This window comes from Podarcis filfolensis, assembly GCF_964270895.1.
Source record: "Podarcis filfolensis genome assembly, chromosome: 16".
In the NCBI taxonomy this organism is placed as follows: domain Eukaryota; kingdom Metazoa; phylum Chordata; class Lepidosauria; order Squamata; family Lacertidae; genus Podarcis; species Podarcis filfolensis.
This window is the reverse complement of record NC_139620.1, coordinates 37563099-37582215: the sequence shown is the minus strand read 5'-3', so window position 1 is coordinate 37582215 and position 19117 is coordinate 37563099. Positions and strand designations below refer to the sequence as shown.

The following is a 19117-nucleotide window of genomic DNA, read 5'->3' as shown; positions in this document are numbered from 1 at the left end:
TAGTGGAAGCAATGATTGCCACAAGTGCAAGGAAACTTCCCCCTCTTCTGTCCCCATTTGCCCCCTGAACTCTCCCCAAAAACTGATCTGGAGGTCTGGATCCCCCTTGAACAGTGTGCAGGGAGAGCAGAGGGAGATTAATCTGTTGGACAAGAAGTCATGCTTGCAGTGATGGAATGATCTTCTGAACACTATATTGAAAACAACCCAGAATATTTAGGTCCAAAAGGAAAAAAGGAAACAACAAGAAGAAATACATGGCTACTTGAAATCAAAATGTGGGCTTGTAATATTTTAAGGCTTGGGAGGAGATACTTCTTCAGCCCAAATTCAACCTTCTAGGAAAACAGGCTACTGTTGGGTAGGGACAGAGACAGTAGTCAAATGGTTATGATCGATGCACCGTGTGTTAATTTCAGGCCATATTAAATGCCTAGCTTTGCACACAAACTATGCCAGGCACCTGTCAATTGGCCAACTACACAAGAAAGAGGCAGCATCACAGTTCGACAACACATTCCAGCCACACAAAAGGACTGGGGCAAGGAGCATGGCCTGGACAGAGTCCCAAGGTCAAGAAAGGTATGGGGAATCACATTTCAACCCCAGGCGTACTGTTCCCAATGCTTGTCTTAAGCCTTACTATTTCAACATAATATTAAGACTCATTTTGAATTAAAATATTATTAGAAATTAGATTAATTATCAACAAGTTTTTGATTTTTATCTCCAATTCATATTTAGTCTATGTTCTATGCATTTTGAATCTGGTGTTATTTCTATTTGCATCCTGTGACCTCTTTTTTCCGTGCAGCAAAAATGACCCTTAGTCAGACTTTCCTCTTGTCCCTAAATAAACACTGATTGCAAAATCACTTCCTTCCCAACCATAATTTGAGTCTGGGGCATACAGCACATACTTCAGTTATTTCCATGTCTACTTAAATTTTTCTTTATTAAGGATAATTAAAAAATAATTTTCAGATACTTTGAAAGCAAAGTGTGTTTTGTACATCTTATTAAAACTATGAAAGTCAGACTAGATGGCCATGAAATAAAACATCAGGAGATGAATCAGACTGTTGGGGTTTGTTTTTTTTAATGAAAATGAGGCAGTTTGGGGAGAGTTCAGTGTGACAGTCCCAATACACCTTTCTTTGTTGACTCCTACAATTTCGAACTACTGCCAGAATGGTTGTATCATTTCACTTAACAGTGCTTTTTATTTTAAGACTAACTTTGTTGAACACCAGGAGAAAACTATATTTCAAACCAGATATGATTCATGACATTTCTACTTGATGCACTTTGGGCAGAAGAATTTGAAACACTCCATGAGTAAAAACACAAGGTAGGCTTCTGTTCTTGAGCATGAATCATTCTGGTTCTTACATTATCATGCATTCTTTTTCAGATGAAGAAACATGTGTCAGTTGTCCAGAAGACCAATATCCAAACAGAGGCCAGGATCAATGCATTCCTAAGATGCCAAACTTCCTGGCATTTGGTGACACTTTGGCCATTGTTTCAACTTCCTCTGCACTATTGATGTCTCTGCTCACAGCTGTGGTGCTCGGCATCTTCATTAAGCACCGGGACACTGCCATAGTCAAAGCCAACAACAGAAGTCTCACCTACATTCTCCTCATCTCCCTCCTCTTCTGCTTCCTCTGCTCCTTGATGTTCATTGGAAAACCTAATAAGGTGACTTGCCTTCTCCGACAAACTGCTTTTGGTATCATCTTCTGTGTGTCCATCTCTAGTATCCTGGCCAAAACTGCATCTGTGCTTTTAGCTTTCATGGCCACCAAACCAGGATCTAAGATGAGGAAATGGGTGGGGAAACGATCGGCTTATTCCATCATTCTGTCCTGCTCAAACATCCAAGTGGGGATCTGTGCTCTCTGGCTGGCGATGTTTCCCCCCTTTCCAGATAGAGATACACACACAATGATGGATCAAATTGTACTCTTATGTAATGAAGGGTCGGTCACTATGTTCTACTGCGTCTTGGGGTTTATGGGCTTCCTGGCCATTGTTTGTTTCACTGTAGCTTTTGTAGCCAGGAAGTTACCTGACAGCTTTAATGAAGCCAAGTTCATCACCTTCAGCATATTGGTCTTCTGCAGTGTTTGGCTGACCTTCATTCCAACTTACCTGAGCACAAGAGGAAAAGACATGGTGGTGGTGGAGATCTTCTCCATACTGGCTTCCAGTGCTGGGTTACTGGGCTGCATCTTTGCCCCTAAATGCTACATCATTGTGGTGAGACCTGAGCTGAACAACAAAGAACATCTAATAGTTAAAAAGAAATAAATGAGATAAAGTACACATAAATTTATCCCCTCCCACATCAGATATCCCTCTCCCCTCTCCATATATAATGGTTAAAATGGGAAACATTATTCCTGAGCTGTAAGTGTGAATCCTAGTGATGTATGGAAGTGAGAGCTGGACCATAAAGAAGGCTGATCGCCGAAGACTTGATGCTTTTGAATTATGGTGCTGGAGGAGACTCTTGAGAGTCCCATGGACTGCAAGAAGATCAAACCTATCCATTCTTAAGGATATCAGCCCTGAGTGCTCACTGGAAGGACAGATTGTGAAGCTGAGACTCCAATACTTTGGCCACCTCATGAGAAGAGAAGACTCCCTGGAAAAGACCCTGATGTTGGGAAAGATGGAGGGCACAAGGAGAAGGGCACGACAGAGGATGAGATGGTTGGACAGTGTTCTCAAAGCTACAAACATGAGCCTGACCAAACTGCGGGAGGCAGTGGAAGACAGGAGTGCCTGGCATGCTCTGGTCCAGGGGGTCACGAAGAGTCGGACACGACTAAACAACTAAACAACAACAAGTGTGAATCCGGTGGTTGCCACTGTTGAGTGATGTGCCCTTCAATATGCAATAAAAACATACAATGCCTCTTTGAAATCGTCCTCATCTCTCTTTCCAGCTAAAGCCTGAGCTTCCTTGGTCAATTTTCCTGAAAGTCCTATGATTCACACTTTCTGTTACCACATTGACATTTGCAAGTGTTCACACATGTGCTTGCATGCACACACACATTGAAAAAACTAAAAATAATGACCAAACAGAAACCCTTTTAGAAATAGGATATATATTGGCCACTGACCAGTTGTCAGGAGTGTGTGCAGGAATCGGGCCTTGTGACTGGTAGGGCCTCACAGGATTGGGGCCTTCCTGAGTTTGCCACACAGGTGAGGCTTGACAGAAGACTTGTAGCACCTGGTGGCAAGGGCTGAGAGGGGTATATAAGACCAGCATTTCCCTCTGGCTCTTTGCCACAGCAACACGCTACCCACCTAGCTGTGCTTCGGCTTCCTGACTCCTGGTTTCCTGACCCTTGGACTCTTGGCTTCCTGACCCCTGGACTGCTGACCCTGAACTGCTGATTCCTGCTTCCCGACCTCTACCCAGGTCCCAACGTACCAAGCCAGGACTCTGACTGCCTGTAACCCAGACCATGACACCAGTTCTCAGGTGCTGAGGCTGATCTGAAAAGTTGTCCATGATTGCTCAGCTGGAAATACACCAGTGCAAGTTCTTCATCCTGATTCATCCAGAGCTCATCCTGGATAATTTAAAGTAGATTAATTTATGCTGGTGTAAATAAAATAAACAAATAAACCCCATTAGTGCTCTGGGGGTGAGGCGAACATGGCAGGGCAACATGGGTTTCTGGGGTTTTTCCTGTCGTCATTCTGTCTCTCACAGCTACAATAAACCTCCCATTAAAATTATGTACTGGTCATTTCTTCATCGGGGCAAATGGGCAAATTTAGCAGGGGATCAAATATCCCCCCCCCACTGTATATATAATATACATATATGCAGGGCATTGTTTCTAGGGAAAAAAAGGTGCTGGAACTTGTTGACTTTTTTTTAGGAGGATCAACCAACCCAAGTTGTTGAGCTCTTTTTGAAGGGGAAAACTTATCTTCTTCACCCGACTGCCTTCCACCTCCGCCCTGCCGCCCCAATTGCTTTGATGCCCCCTGACTCCGCCACACAGCCCTGACCGCCATGCTACCCTCCTCCTCCATCCCGCAGCCCTGAGCATCGTGCTTGTGACTGGCACTGCAATACTACAGAGGTGCCAGAACTCACCAAAGAGATGCTGGAACTCAGTTTCGGTGAGTTCCGGCTGAACAAAAGCCCTATATATATGCAGAATGAAGAAACGGACACAATAAATTTCATGGCAATGTTTATTCATATAGTTTATTTTCTCTAGGATATATTATTTATTCTCAGTTATTCAACTGGGCCCCGGCACAACGATGCAGCATTTAGAGGGGGAAATGCAACCCAGCAGGCCAGAGTGTGAGAATATGATATACATGACATCTTCAGAATGAAGAGGTGGACATATGCCTTCATTTCATTTTCCTTACTAATTGCTCCCTGTTGTTCAGCTCAGGTCGCAGAAGAATGATGTAGCACTTAGGGGAAAAAATGCAGGCCAGTAACCCAAAACTGGAGGACAAGATGGAGAATATCTCCACAGCCACCATGTATTTTCCTTTGGTGCTCAGGTAGGTTGGAACAAAGGATAACCAAACGCTACAAAACACCAACATGCTGAAAGTGATAAATTTGGCTTCATTGAAACTGTCAGGTAATTTCCTGGCAAGGAAAGCCACCACGAGGCTGATAATGGCTAGGAAACCCATATAGCCCAAGACCAAATAAAACATGGTAGTGGAACCTTCATTACATTCCAGTATAATCTCCTCATTCACTGAGTGCATGTCTGTGTCTGGGAATGGAGGGAAAGTACTTAGCCAAAGAGTACATATGTCAACTTGAAGAAAGGAACAGGAAAGGATGATGGAATTTGTCAATCTTCTCCCCACCCATTTTCTTATTGTAGAACCTGGCTTGGTTGCCATAAATGCCATCACCACCATGATGGTTTTTGCTAAAATGCTGGAAAGAGCCACAGAGAATATGGCACCAAACACTGTTTGTCGTAGGAGGCAGATCGCTTTCCCAGGCTTTCCAATGAAGAGTAAGGAGCTGAGGAAGCAAAGGAGGAGGGAGATGAGGAGGGTGTAGGTGAGTGTCCGGTTGTTGGCTTTAACGATTGGAGTCTCCCTGTGCTTGATAAAAATCCCAAGAACTAAAACTGTGATCAATGAGAAAGCAATAGTCAAGGTAGCTAAGATGATCCCTAAATCTTCCTTGTAAGAGAGGTAACTTAGAACCTTAGCAATGCATCTAGTTTGGTCCTTGTTTGGATATTGGTCTTCTGGACATTTGACACAGGCATCCATATCTGCAAAAAACAACAAAGAGCTATTCAAATATTTCTATAGGTTGAGCTGCATAATTCTAATAATCTAATTTAGTGCAAGAGTTTGCTGTTGATGACGGTTTTTGATATTTTTGATATAAACTCTGATTGAAATCAATGTAGAAAATCAGTTTCCCCCAAGAGCACCTGGTCATCAACTTGGATGGCTTTAAAAGAGGATTGGACAAATAAATACAGAATAGGGGTATCAATGAGGCAGTATGCATCTGAATACCAGCTCCTGGAAATAACACAAGGAAGAGTGTTCTTGTGTTTGGGTTGTATGTTCAAGGGATGTGCATTCTCAAAGCAAATACGATATGTTACAGAAGATGAATGATATCACAATACACAATTGTTGCCCACCCTTCCGGCCAGATATCATTCCTTCTGGACATGGAGCACAGTCATAACAGCAAAATTTCTCTCCTTCCTTCTTTTTCCTGCTGTAGCCAGGATGGCAGTTCTCATTGCACACAGAAAGGGGCAGCACCTGCACAGAATAATGTAAAGGGACTTGGATTAGTGCTCTTCATTCATTCAGCTCTACAAAGAGAATTATGTTGGGAAAATAAACCATTTGGCCCAATTCCTAAAAGAACCGTGTAAGGTGCATAGCAGATATTATATTGTGCAGCTTGAAGCGATTGGATGCATAAAACCTTTTCGAAAGAAACATTTTCCAGACCCATTATATATTATTTAAAACTTTACTTGCAGAACTTTCTACAAAATGATCTAATAAAATTTATTCAGAACTTTCTTCAGAACAGAACAAAAAGAAACATCCAAATAATTCCATATCTGGTGCATATCCCCACAAACTCAGAATCTTATAAGAAATAAAAGATAATTCAAAACAGATCTACACTAATACCTTGTGTTGCGTCCGCTTCATGTTGCGTCTTTTCGCGTTATGTCCCGCGGCAACCCGGAAATACCAGAATGGGTTACTTCCGGGTTTCACCGCTTGCACACGGGCAGAAGCACTAAATTGTGCCGCGCGGCTGCGCAGATGCAGCGCTTCGAGTTGTGGGCATTTTGCGTTACGGACGGGCCTCAGGAACGGATCCCATCCATAACACGAGGTACCACTGTATAAGCAAAGGTCTCTCTCTCTCTTCTTACAGCCTCCATTTTGCCTGCAGCTGTTTGGTGTCCCTCCAGGAGACTGTTTTACATACCTTTACCCAAAGACTCAAGCCACCACCCTTCCAAGATGGCAAATTTGCAATTCAATCGCCTCCCATGTGATCTAAAGTTAAATATCTCATCAGAGCTGCCAGAGAACAATCACATTTAATTATCAAGCCATCGAGGAGCTCAGAGAGCTCTTCTTGCTTTTTTTTTAGCTTTAGTGCAATCTTCCAGTTAAACGCTTTCATAGAATCATAGAATAGAATCATAGAATCATAGAGTTGGAAGAGACCACAAGGGCCATCGAGTCCAACCCCCTGCCAAGCAGGAAACACCATCAGAGCACTCCTGACATATGGTTGTCAAGCCTCTGCTTAAAGGCCTCCAAAGGAGACTCCACCACATTCCTTGGCAGCAAATTCCACTGTCGAACAGCTCTTACTGTCAGGAAGTTCTTCCTAATGTTTAGGTGGAATCTTCTTTCTTGTAGTTTGGATCCATTGCTCCATGTCCGCTTCTCTGGAGCAGCAGAAAACAACCTTTCTCCCTCCTCTATGTGACATCCTTTTATATATTTGAACATGGCTATCATATCACCCCTTAACCTCCTCTTCTCCAGGCTAAACATGCCCAGCTCCCTTAGCCGTTCCTCATAAGGCATCGTTTCCAGGCCTTTGACCATTTTGGTTGCCCTCCTCTGGACACGTTCCAGTTTGTCAGGGTCCTTCTTGAACTGTGGTGCCCAGAACTGGACACAGTACTCCAGGTGAGGTCTGTGTCGGAATCTTCAAAGCCATATCAATCAGAGGAATTGGCCACTCTCCAGGTGCCCGGCTTGATTCCTTGTTGATCTCCCCGTCTCGGCTCCCGGCAAGACAAGGCGAGATCTCTATCGGCCGATCCTCCTCACGAACGTGAGAAGAACACAACCACTCCTCCCCTCTTCCCTGCCATCCCCAGGGAGGGGAAAGAGACAGACAGAAATGTCTTTACATGCCTTTATTTCTGTCTTTCCAGCAGTGCAGAAAAGAACATGTCTGCACTCCTCAGCAGCCACAGCAGAGAGAGAATAACTCCACCCATGTACTTCCAGTACAGGGTCATGTGACACTCTGAGCTAACATCCGGTGCTCAGTGCACATAATAGACTGTTCCTTGTTCCCACGGTACAGTCCCATAACATCAACATCCTGTTTGGCTTTCCAGCCATCTGGAGCACTCAGCAGCATTGCTCCTTTTTCGTAACAACCTCCCCCAAAAGAATCAATGCGTGTTGCGGCAAGCAAAGCGTGATCCAGAGAAGAAAATAAACAGTTGTTATACACATAACACTCCCCTGTTGTTTCAGTTCCACCCTTGGAACTCCCCGCCACTGGTTTCCCCAGTGTACCTCTTTGGTTGTCTGGCTTCCAAGGAATGAGTGCATCTGCATTACCTTGGCTAGCAACTCTCTGTTGTGTCTTTGTCTCTGACTTAGACACAGCTCCAACCTGTCCTCGGTTGTTTACAACAGCAACACATGCAACAGCTAAGTTAGCAAACTCTTCTGAGTACCTTTTGGGTGGTTCACCCTTTGTGACTCTCTCAGACCTACGTAAGAGGTGCTGATCCTCTCTGCTCACTGGTTCTGTCTCAGGACTCTTAGGAGAACCAGTTCCAACAGTAAACAGTGGCTCATCCTTCACCTGTGAAGGTCTATCCATTGTGTGAGATTTCCTCTCAATGACTGTGACAACAGAGCTCTCTGAGCTATCACTGTCGCTCTCAGTACCACTGTACTCTGTGAAATCATCATCATCTGAATCGTCCTCTGTGGGAAATGTGTGTATTATCACTCTCTCCTTTTCAGGAGCACTCTCTAGAAATTTTGTGAGAACCACCTGACCAGATTCAGACAAAATTACTCTGTAGAGACCCTTTTCATATCCCACAAAAATGCCTCTGGCATTCTTTACTCCACCTGGAGCTTCTGTCCTCACATGAGACCCAAAAACCCTGAAATGGGCAACAGAAGGTTTTCTCCGGAACAGTTTCTCAAAAGGAGAACTTCCCAACTCTCTTGAAACCTTTCTCACCCACGCATAACAAAACGACATGAGTGACTCCGCCCAGTACTCATGTGGCAGATGTGAACTAAGCAATTGCGCATTCATCCCCTTTTGCAATTCTTTGTTCACCCGTACACAGACACCCCTGTTCCACGCTTCCGCTGAAACAGCAACCTTGTGTCTTATCCCTTCCTTCTGCAGGAACCTCTGGAAATCCTGTAAAAGAAAAATCTGCTTCTCATCTGTCAAAAGACAATCAATGTTAGCATCATGCATAACTTTAACCTTGTCACAAAACTCCTGAAACCTTTCTAAGGCTTCCTGTGGCCTCTTTAACACATAAACCCAGACAAAGTCAGAGAAATGATCCACACACACAAGATAAAATCTTGCATTGCCTCTAGATGGTTCTAGAGGACCAATCACATCAGCATACACCCGCTGAAACGCTCTGTCGACCCTGGCCACCTTCTTGGCGCTCGTTTTGGTCACACCTGCAAGAGAAATCAAGTTAGACTCAGAATTACATTCCATGTAATCACTTTGGTCAAAGTCCAACAAATACAGTCCATCTTTCTCTCTGGCAGAAAGATACAACTCTCCATCTTTGAAGATCTTGCAGCTCTCAGCATCATAGGACAGTTTCAGTCCTTTCTTTGCAATCTGCGAAACACTCAGCAGATTGAACTTCAATTCAGGAACCAAGTAAACATTGTGTATAGTCAGGTTCAGACTCTTCAGATACACAGTTCCAATCCCGGTCGCTTCCAGCTTCTGACCGTTGGCTTGTTCCACAGCGAAGCTTTGCTTCTTAAACGTTGAAAAGAGCGCCTTGTGTGGGGACATATGAAAATTACAGCCCGTATCTATGATAAAAGAGTGTCCAACTTCTGGCGTGGTTCCTTTCGCCATCAGGGCCTTTGCAGGTTTCACCGAAGACTTGGTATGACCTTTGCCTGCTGCCTCAGGCTTCGCTGAGCGGCCCTTCGCTCCTGTTGGCTGGCATGGCTTCTTGCAGCTCCGCTGAAGATGCCCAGCCTGTCCGCAATTGTAACATCGGACAACGTTCAAAGCTACAGCATCCTCTCCAGTAGCTACATCAGTGGGGGAATTAGAACTCCGTTCTTCCCTCCCCCTGTCCTTCACCTCCAGTGCAGCAAGCCTGTCGTGTTCATTCAAAACAACGGCAGTCACCCTCTCCGCGGTCAAATCGTTCGCCGGAAGGGAACCCAGCTGACTGGCAACCGTTTTGTAAGTCCGATTTAAGCTGTTTATCATCATGAAGCAAAACACTTCCTCCTGTAGACGGAAATTGCGTTCCACCATCTGTTGGCGCAGATATTTCATTTCCGTCAGGTGCGCTTGAACATCTCCATCAGGCGCAAGCCTCAGATTGGTCAGCTTCTCAAAATACAGCAACGCTGAAGATCCAGCATCCCTCTGGTGTGTTCTACGCAGCGTTTCCCAAATCTCACGCGCATATTCCAAATCCTGAATATGCACAAGTTGATCATCCGAGACACACAGAATTATAGCCGTCCTGGCCTTCACATTCTGTGATTCCCAACCTCGGGTTGGTGCTTGAGGGATGGGGTTCTCAATCACCCCAAAAATCCTCTGATTCTGCAGCATCGCCTTCATCTTTACAGACCAAGATGAATAATTGTCATTAGTCAGGGGAGGCGGGTAAGGCAAGCCTCCCCCCTTTTTGGCATCCATTTTTGAAGCCAAGTCTCAGCTCTCACACTCTCGAGCCAGTAAAATCCAAAAGCTCTTTTGAGCTGTTTTTCTGCCTCTCTCAGGCAGGCAATCTCCAAGCTGTCTCACTGTCCTTGCAAAGAAGCGAAGTCAAAACAACTTCTTTCGCAGTGCTCTGACTGAGCCAGCCCCAGGTGTCAGTAACTTTCCAAGTCGACTGACAGTCGTTGCCTAGCAACTGTGCATACCTCTTCTTCGTTATCTAGCCACAAATATGTCTGGTATGCAAGCTTAGCTCTCAGAGCTGGTTTTCCAAACGCAGCTCTTCTGTGAACCAGAGAATCAATCTGCATTCACACTTTTAGCCCGATACTCAGCATACCTTTTCGGGGCTCCGATGCTTGGAAAACACCCCCTCTTGGTGTCCAGCCGTCTGTTCAGCTTCTGGCTGCAATGCAGACGTTATCTTCTTTCCTTGGTGCAGAGGATGGCACACGATCCATCAACCTCTCACCTCTCATGCTGATTCCCATGGATCAGATAACCAGCAGCTCATGCTACCATATGTCGGAATCTTCAAAGCCATATCAATCAGAGGAATTGGCCACTCTCCAGGTGCCCGGCTTGATTCCTTGTTGATCTCCCCGTCTCGGCTCCCGGCAAGACAAGGCGAGATCTCTATCGGCCGATCCTCCTCACGAACGTGAGAAGAACACAACCACTCCTCCCCTCTTCCCTGCCATCCCCAGGGAGGGGAAAGAGACAGACAGAAATGTCTTTACATGCCTTTATTTCTGTCTTTCCAGCAGTGCAGAAAAGAACATGTCTGCACTCCTCAGCAGCCACAGCAGAGAGAGAATAACTCCACCCATGTACTTCCAGTACAGGGTCATGTGACACTCTGAGCTAACATCCGGTGCTCAGTGCACATAATAGACTGTTCCTTGTTCCCACGGTACAGTCCCATAACATCAACATCCTGTTTGGCTTTCCAGCCATCTGGAGCACTCAGCAGCATTGCTCCTTTTTCGTAACAGTCTGACCAGAGCAGAATACAGTGGCACTATTACTTCCCTTGATCTAGATGCTATACTCCTATTGATGCAGCCCAGAATTGCATTGGCCTTTTTAGCTGCCGCATCACACTGTTGGCTCATGTCAAGTTTGTGGTCAACCAAGACTCCCAGATCCTTTTCACATGTACTGCTCTCAAGCCAGGTGTCACCCATCTTGCATTTGTGCCTCTCATTTTTTTTTGCCCAAGTGCAATACTTTACATTTCTCCCTGTTAAAATCCATCTTGTTTGTTTTGGCTCAGTTCTCTAATCTGTCAAGGTCGTTTTGAAGTGTGATCCTGTCCTCTGGGGTGTTAGCCACCCCTCCCAGTTTGGTGTCATCTGCAAATTTGATCAGGATGCCCTTGAGTCCATCATCCAAGTCGTTGATAAAGATGTTGAATAAGACTGGGCCCAAGACAGAACCCTGTGGCACCCCACTAGTCACTCTTCTCCAGGAAGAAGAGTCTTTCAGCAATACACACAGGCATTCTCCATTTCAGTGTAAATTAAACAATTATACTTAATAATGTATATAAAATATTACTATCCTGAATAATCTAGCAGCTGAAAAGCAAAACAGAAAAACTTTTCTTTCTGGCACGTCTCACCTGATTAAAATGTGGATGCCACACAATCTGGTCATCATGAATGGTAAACTCTTTGCCTGGAAGAGCCCGAGGTTCTAATCTTCCAATCTTTACTCTAACCACTGAACCATTGGGGAACATCACCCAGTTTGTAATATCAAAACCTGCAACCAGTTCTCCATTTTCATCAAAGTGCACATTCTCAGCAGCACTACTATTGAATATGATGCTCCTCAGATAATGATGAACCTTGATTGAAAGAGCAATGAATAACGAGACAACATAGTGCTAAGATTACTTTAGTGAGCTTCCCAAAGTTGTCCTTATAGTTGTCATCTGGTTTATGTAGGTGGCCACTTGTGAATATCAATCAGTCAATCAATCAATCAATCAATCAATCAATCATAGAATCATATATTTGTAGAGTTGGAAGGGACCCCGAGGGTTATCTAGTCCAACACCCTGCAAGATGACCCTGAGGACCCCTTCCATCTCTACAATTCTAGAACGCTATAATTTTAAAGTATTGCTTCCTAATTACCTGCCATGAATGCACACTGTGAAATAGTCTGTCCCTTTCTTCCAATCCCCTGTGTTTGGATATGGATTTGTAGATGGCGTTCAAAGCATGCGCCACAGCATAGACAGCATTGTAGACATTGTAGCTGTGGCCAGTCATGTCCATTTCAAACAGAATTCCAGGAAGGCTCTCCAGCTTCTCCTCCCCAGTGCAGATGATTTCATTTTCATTTCCCTCCTCTGACACTTCAGACATTTTTAATAAACAGCCGAATGCCTGTTTCCAGAACTCCTGGATAAAGCCATCTCGTTTTGCCCAGAAAGGGCTCAGCTTCTGAATGAACCCTTGGAATCCTGATGGCTGATTTGAGTGGACTGTGATGGATATGGAACCGTGAAATGCTTGTACCTCCCAATTCTTCTGTATAGAGTGTGATGCAAAATCCCAGTGGGATGTAATAATCCACACTTTGCCCAGAGTTGGAAAAAAGAAGAAGGGTGATACAAATATCAACATTCTCAGAACCTGGAAGGATGGAGGTTCTCCATAAACAATGAACACAGTTGGGTTATCCTCAAAGACCATTGCATAGGTTCCTAAATGCTGTAAAGCAAAGTCTATCATCTCATCCACATAATTCCATTTTGGTATTCTTACTATGTAGGCATAACAGATGCCATTAGGGGAAAGGATTGGGACCATTGTCTTTAAAAACCTGTCCCCTCTGTCATCTTCCACAGCCCAAAGCCCAATCCATGTCCACTTAAAATGCTGAAGTAATCGCACAATCCCTGTGTATTGGTGGGCTTCATTTGGGACCATCTGATACAAAAATGGGAAGGACTTTGTGACACCTTTTAGTGGCAGAAATGATCCATAAGTCAGCTGAAATAAAATTAATAAGCATTTTTCAGATGGGTTATAAGCATTTACATCATAGATTTACTTATTAGAAAATAGTTCTGTAGTCCATCTCATTCAATGTCCTGTGAAAATTCAGATGGGGGGATCCTGCATGAGAACCTGACTATCTTTGGTAGTGAGCCACATTGAGCCTCTTGTCTCAGGCAGCAGATTAGGAAGGCTGCTGTCACAAAAATGCCCCACTGGGCTGTTTGTCTGAGCTCCCTACACTGTCCCATCAGAGCCCCAGCTACACTAATCAATCACTTCCACTCCCTGTTTCCAGAACCTGTAGAAGTAATATCTGAGTTGTGTGTTTGGGGACATTGCACACAGATGCAACTGGGAGATTCCTGTAGGGTTCTCGACCAGCTTGAAGGCTTTGGGACTCAGTGAAGATTTCCTGGTGTGGCTTATCTCTTGCTGAGAGAATTGGAGTTACTTAAAATATGTCGTGAGAGTAAGCAGGTTCTGTTTGGCATCATGAAGGCCCAACAGAGACTCCATTTCACCAGGGTCTTGCGAAAAACAATGTCAAACAAAAATTGATGATCTCTTTCTACCGGTCCACAATAGAAAGTGTCCTTTCATACTGTATTACAGTGTGGTACGCTGGTTTGACAGCCACGGACAGAAAGTCCCTACAGAGGGTGGTGAATACAGCACATGGTATCATGGGATGTCTCCTGAGTTCGCTAGATGACATCGCAGCAGACCGCTGCCTCGGAAGAGCGAGGAATTTTTTTGGGATGACTCACACCCCGGCCAGCACCTCTTTAATCTCCTACCTTCGGGCAGGAGATACAGAAGTATAGTCAGCCACACCAACAGGTTAAAGAACAGTTTTTATCTGTGGGCTGTTGGGCTGCTGAATGGAAAAATAATAGTGGTGCAATTGACTTCGAACAAGCACACAAAGTGTGAACAGGACTGAGTGTATGTGTGGGGGGGAGGGGGGCTTGTTTAATTTCACTGTGCACAGGTGATGTAGTGACAATAAAGGTTTATTATTATATTATTATTGTGATTTCTTTTCCTGTCTTCTGAAGTGTTATCTACCCCCCACAGGCTTTTGTCACCTCCAAATTGATAAGGATTCTCTCCACCCTTTTGTCTTAGTGATCAATAAATATTTTGAGAAACAAGACCTTCCAAACAAAGCCCTGAAGCATCCCACTTGCAATATCCCCCAACTCTGACGATAAGCTATCCATGTGTTTTGTTGTCCTACAAGTTCTTTATCCATCAGATTGTATAATCATCTAGCCCATATTTCTCTCATTCAGTAACTAAAAATCATGGCAAACACTGTCAGAGAGTTTCCTGAAACCAAGATGGTGTACCATACTTGTGAAACCTCCATGCCCTCATGCACACGACTTACCTGTGGAGTCTTATGGATTGCTGAAATGATGGCCATGTTGGCAGAGACTTCAGAGATACATCCCCCAATGAAAGCTATCAGATTGTTTTGGTTGTCACATTTGAAGTTGGGGACAAACCTATGTTCTGTGGAGAGCAGGCTGAGGGTGGCCTTGTAGGTCATCCTTGCAGTATAGTAGCTATTGAGGATACGAAACCCCAGAGAGATATTGGGTAAGATGCTGGGATTCTCATTGATTTCTTTGACAGCAAATGCTAAGGCCAGAACGTGCTGGTAGTTCTTTGGCACTGATCTGCAAGACAATTAGCAGCTGTTTAATAAAACCACAGCTATAACAACAACAAGAACAACTTGTGCACTTCATCATCACATCTCTGCAGGTTTCTAGGATTAAACTGTAGTTTATAACTGCACAAGATTATATACCAAAGTACAAAAATAAGACCTCTGAAATAAATATTTATCCAGTCAATTAATTATCTAAATGCTCATACAGTTCCAGGACTTTTTAATGCTTAATAAAATATTACAGGTGGAAAGTACAATGAAATCCTTTCCCCAGATACTATTGTATTGTACTGGAGTCAATTCACAAATCACCTTTCTTTAAGAAAAAGGGGGGAAAGGGCAGTATCGTATTTAATATGATTTAATAACTTTACAATTCTATGATTCTAAATAAAAAAGTATGAACAAGAAATAGGGACAAGTTTCTTTTGTAAATATTGGCCTATCTAACAATACTTCCATAAGAGGGTTAGGTTTGCTTTGCCCCTCTAAAGTCTGTTATGTATTGCATCAATAGCCCTATGTTTCTCCCTGTATGATGTGAGAGAGTAAGCTTTGCAAATTAGATGTATTAAAACAGGAATAAGAAACATATTTATTTCTCTAAAATATAACAATATGAAACCGAATGTCAGAAATACCTGAAGTCTGAAATGGCAAGGGAAGGGCTGAGATGAAGATCAAGGATGTAAGACAACAAAGTGTAGCGAGAGCAGAAATGAAATAGTTTTAAGCAGGACTTTTTTCAGCCAGAACTCACTGGAACTCAGTTCTGGCACCTCTCAGATGGGCGCCATTGCCATTATAAGAGAACAAGGCGCTTATCATGAGCTCTGGCACCTCTTTTTATAGAAAAATAGCACTGGTTTTAAGGTTTCCTCATTTTGCCACTCATTTAAAAAGGAATAGGACTTCTAGCAGTTTGGAAATAAATTTAAAATGTAGTATGAACAAATGACAACCAGAAAGAAGACAAATGCTCCTCGCCAGATAACCACCTCAGAAGCAAATAGATGCTATGAGAGGGTCTTGCTCCAGCTGCGATACAGAAATGCACATGATCCATTCATTTCTGTAAGATTTCTGGAGGAAACACACTAGCGGTTTATGCCAAACAAGATATTGTAGAAGGTATCACACACATATTAACAATCCAAGCGTCACTTTTTTTACATCAAAAGCTCCATAAAGCACATCATTCCTTAAGGATATGTTCTGAATAATTATAATTCATACATATTTCAAATTGTGTGAAAAATATTGATGCCTTACATAGGTTCGTCAATCGTGATCTGGGCAGGCTGTTCCATGAAAGAGAGCATATTAGAGAGGAGTAATACTTGAGAAACAATTTCACCAATGACAATGCCTCCTGGCTGGTAAAATTCATGAGGAATAGGGAGGAGATCATCATATATGCTGCAATTAATAGAATGTGCATTGCATACCATACGACATGGTAGAACGAGCAGCAACATCACCACAAGCAAGATCCTGTTGATGAAACGCCCCTTCCAAAGCTGTTTTCCCATGATTCCAGTTGCAGAATTCAATGTGGCTGTTTTTCAGCTTTTCTACAGCCTTCCTTGAATGGTAGACGGTGTTGCTGCTACACAGATTTGCAGCATGGCTATTTAGGGAATCTGGGTACCAGTATCTTGCTCCTTTATTTCATTTCACCACCTTGCCCATTGTTAATTTCCCTAAACAATGTATTTTCTTTATCTCCCCCCTTTATCCTCTAAGGATGAGTGAATTTTAAAAATTTATTTCTAAACAACTTAATATGCGTGTCTACAGGTCAGGTGTCAGTAATTTTGCTGGGGTGAGCAAAGGAATCCAAATGCAAACTTGTGAATTCTCAGCTTGTTTCCCCAAAAGATGGGTATGCAAATTACAGGGCATGTGTGCTATTCTATACTGGTCAATAAGGTTCAGTTTTCCACAGTAAGAATCTGGGAAGCAGAAAATAAACAGGGCAAGCAGGAGAATATATGAGGAACCAGGATACTCACAGCATACTTTATTTGTTAAAAATCAGTGGAAAAGTGGTTATGCAGAAGAATAAAGATACCCTACATACCCCTAGATCCAGTTCTGAATAACACAGGAATTATATAGGTTTTTCAATATGCTTATTGTTGATTTTTCTTACAGGCTCTGGATGTCAATTGTGTCACAAGACAGAAAACAGTAATTTTGACAATGATAGGAATGATTTCAATTTCCCAAGTGTGTTTTTGGCCTCTGAAGCGGCATCATTCAATTCAAAACTCCTAGGATATCTTTTCTGAATTTTCCAACTATTGTTTTATTGTGTTTATCCTCTTTTCTTTTTCCTTATTTGCTGCTCCCTGTTATATAGTCTCATGCCCAAGTAGAGAAGACAGCTCAACATGGAGACCAAGATCCCGACAACAGTTCTTGAATATGAACTACAATTCCCAATTTCACTGGTCAAAATAGATACCAGCACTACTATGTTTTCATAATCCTCAATTTATTGATAGTCAAAGTCAAGTTTACATTTATTTATGTAAGCCAAATCAAAACAGGGCATTGACCTGTGGTAATGTTTGTCCAGTACAACTGTACTCACAAGAAGGCTACATTTGAGCAATGATCTCGTTCTATTAAAGCACTAATACTAAAAATCTCATGATGTGGACTTTCCAGTGAATTTTTAAGTGAGCATAATAAACAGATGAACTTACATCCTCTCACATTTTCTGGTCATTATTTGCTCTCTACTGTTCAGATCAGGCCTGAATAAAATTATGTAGCATTTAGGAGAAAAGATGCAACCCAGTAATCCAGCACTGGAGGCCAAGATGGAGAAGATTTCCACGGCCACCATGTATTTTCCTTTGATGCTCAGGTAGGTTGGAACAAAGGACAACCAAACACTGCAAAACACCAACATGCTGAAAGTGATAAATTTGGCCTCATTGAAACTGTCAGGTAATTTCCTGGCCGGAAAAGCCACAACAAAGCTGATTACGGCCAGGGAGCCCATATAGCCAAAGACATAGTAAAACATTGTCGCCGAACCCTCATTACATTCCAAGATGATTTTCCCATTCAATGACTGCATGTCTGAATCTGGGAATGGAGGGGAAGTACTTAACCACAGGATACAAATGCCAGCTTGAATGAAGGTGCAGATGAGGACAGTTGAATTTGCCAGTCTTTTCCCCACCCATTTGCTTATCCCAGATCCTGGTTTGGTTGCCATGAATGCCAGAACCATGGTTATGGTCTTTGCCAAGACACAAGAAAGAGCCACAGAGAAGATGATGCCAAAGACGTAGAAGGCAGTTCCCTTCTCCTGGCTGCCCAATGAAGAGCAAAGCGGAGAGGAAGCAAAGAATAAGGGAAACGAGGAGGATGTAAGTCAGGGTCCGGTTATTGGCCTTGCCTATGGGTGTGTCCCTGCGTTTCATAAAACTTCCCAGCACTAGAATTGTGATGAAAGAGAAAGAACTGGCCAAAGTAGCCAGGATAATCCCTAAGTTTTCTGTGTAAGAGAGGAAGCTTAGAACTTTGGGAATGCATTGACTGTGGTCCTTGCTGGGATACTGGTCTTCGGGACATTTGATACAAGGATCCATATCTGAGGGGGGAAACGAAAAGCTGGTTATATCTAGGAATTTACTCATTTTTACCTGGACAGTCATTTAAAAGAGTCAGACTGCCTTTATTGTCTTTTGGAAATTCTTTTAACTACTCCAAGGAAAGCGCTCCCATTAGTGAGAATGAATTGTTCTGTGTTCACGTGTTCCCATTTGAGTTTGTGGGTTGTAGTAGCTAAATGTTGTTCTGTGTGATGGAAAGGCGCCATGTACGTCAATTCAGCTTAAGATAAAGAGGACTGGATCCGGCTTTCATCCAGGCCCACCTGCTGCACCTCCTTTGGCTACCCTGCCACCTTCACAATGAGGCAGGGGCTGCAGAGGAAGAGGGGGTGGCAGGAGGTGGCATTTTCTCTTTTGCCTCACGTGGCAAAACAACCTGGGCCAGCCCTGATAAGGTATCATGCAAAAATCTGCCAGATTTGAAAAATGAATTGTTAAACAATTCTTTGAAGAATGAATTGTTAAACAAAAGGAAAGAGTCAAATAAATGACCAGTTAATTCAAAGGGGGGACTTTTGGTTTACCTTTTCAAGACACA

The 19117-nt window shown here is 43.3% G+C and overlaps 2 protein-coding genes and 1 long non-coding RNA gene across 3 annotated transcripts in view; 1 reads left to right on the top strand and 2 right to left on the bottom strand.

Moving 5' to 3' along the window:
- Window positions 1–19117, bottom strand: part of LOC310751424 — a 226988-nt gene that overhangs the window by 108935 nt on the left and 98936 nt on the right. The window lies entirely within an intron of this gene.
- LOC310751270 (vomeronasal type-2 receptor 26-like) overlaps window positions 287–19117 on the top strand; it is a 249162-nt gene continuing 230331 nt past the window's right edge. Inside the window, exon 1 of the mRNA XM_083590552.1 lies at window positions 287–2858. Coding sequence (XP_083446678.1) covers window positions 1372–2316 — 945 coding nt within the window. The 5' untranslated portion in view covers window positions 287–1371 and the 3' untranslated portion in view covers window positions 2317–2858. The remainder of the gene's footprint in view (window positions 2859–19117) is intronic.
- LOC310750925 (vomeronasal type-2 receptor 26-like) lies at window positions 4402–18038 on the bottom strand (the record flags this gene model as incomplete). Its single annotated transcript, XM_083589322.1, has 7 exons — window positions 4402–5303; window positions 5688–5814; window positions 11871–12098; window positions 12391–13254; window positions 14657–14948; window positions 16217–16245; window positions 17946–18038. 7 exons carry the CDS (start codon window positions 18036–18038, stop codon window positions 4402–4404), a joined length of 2535 nt encoding a protein of 844 aa, XP_083445448.1.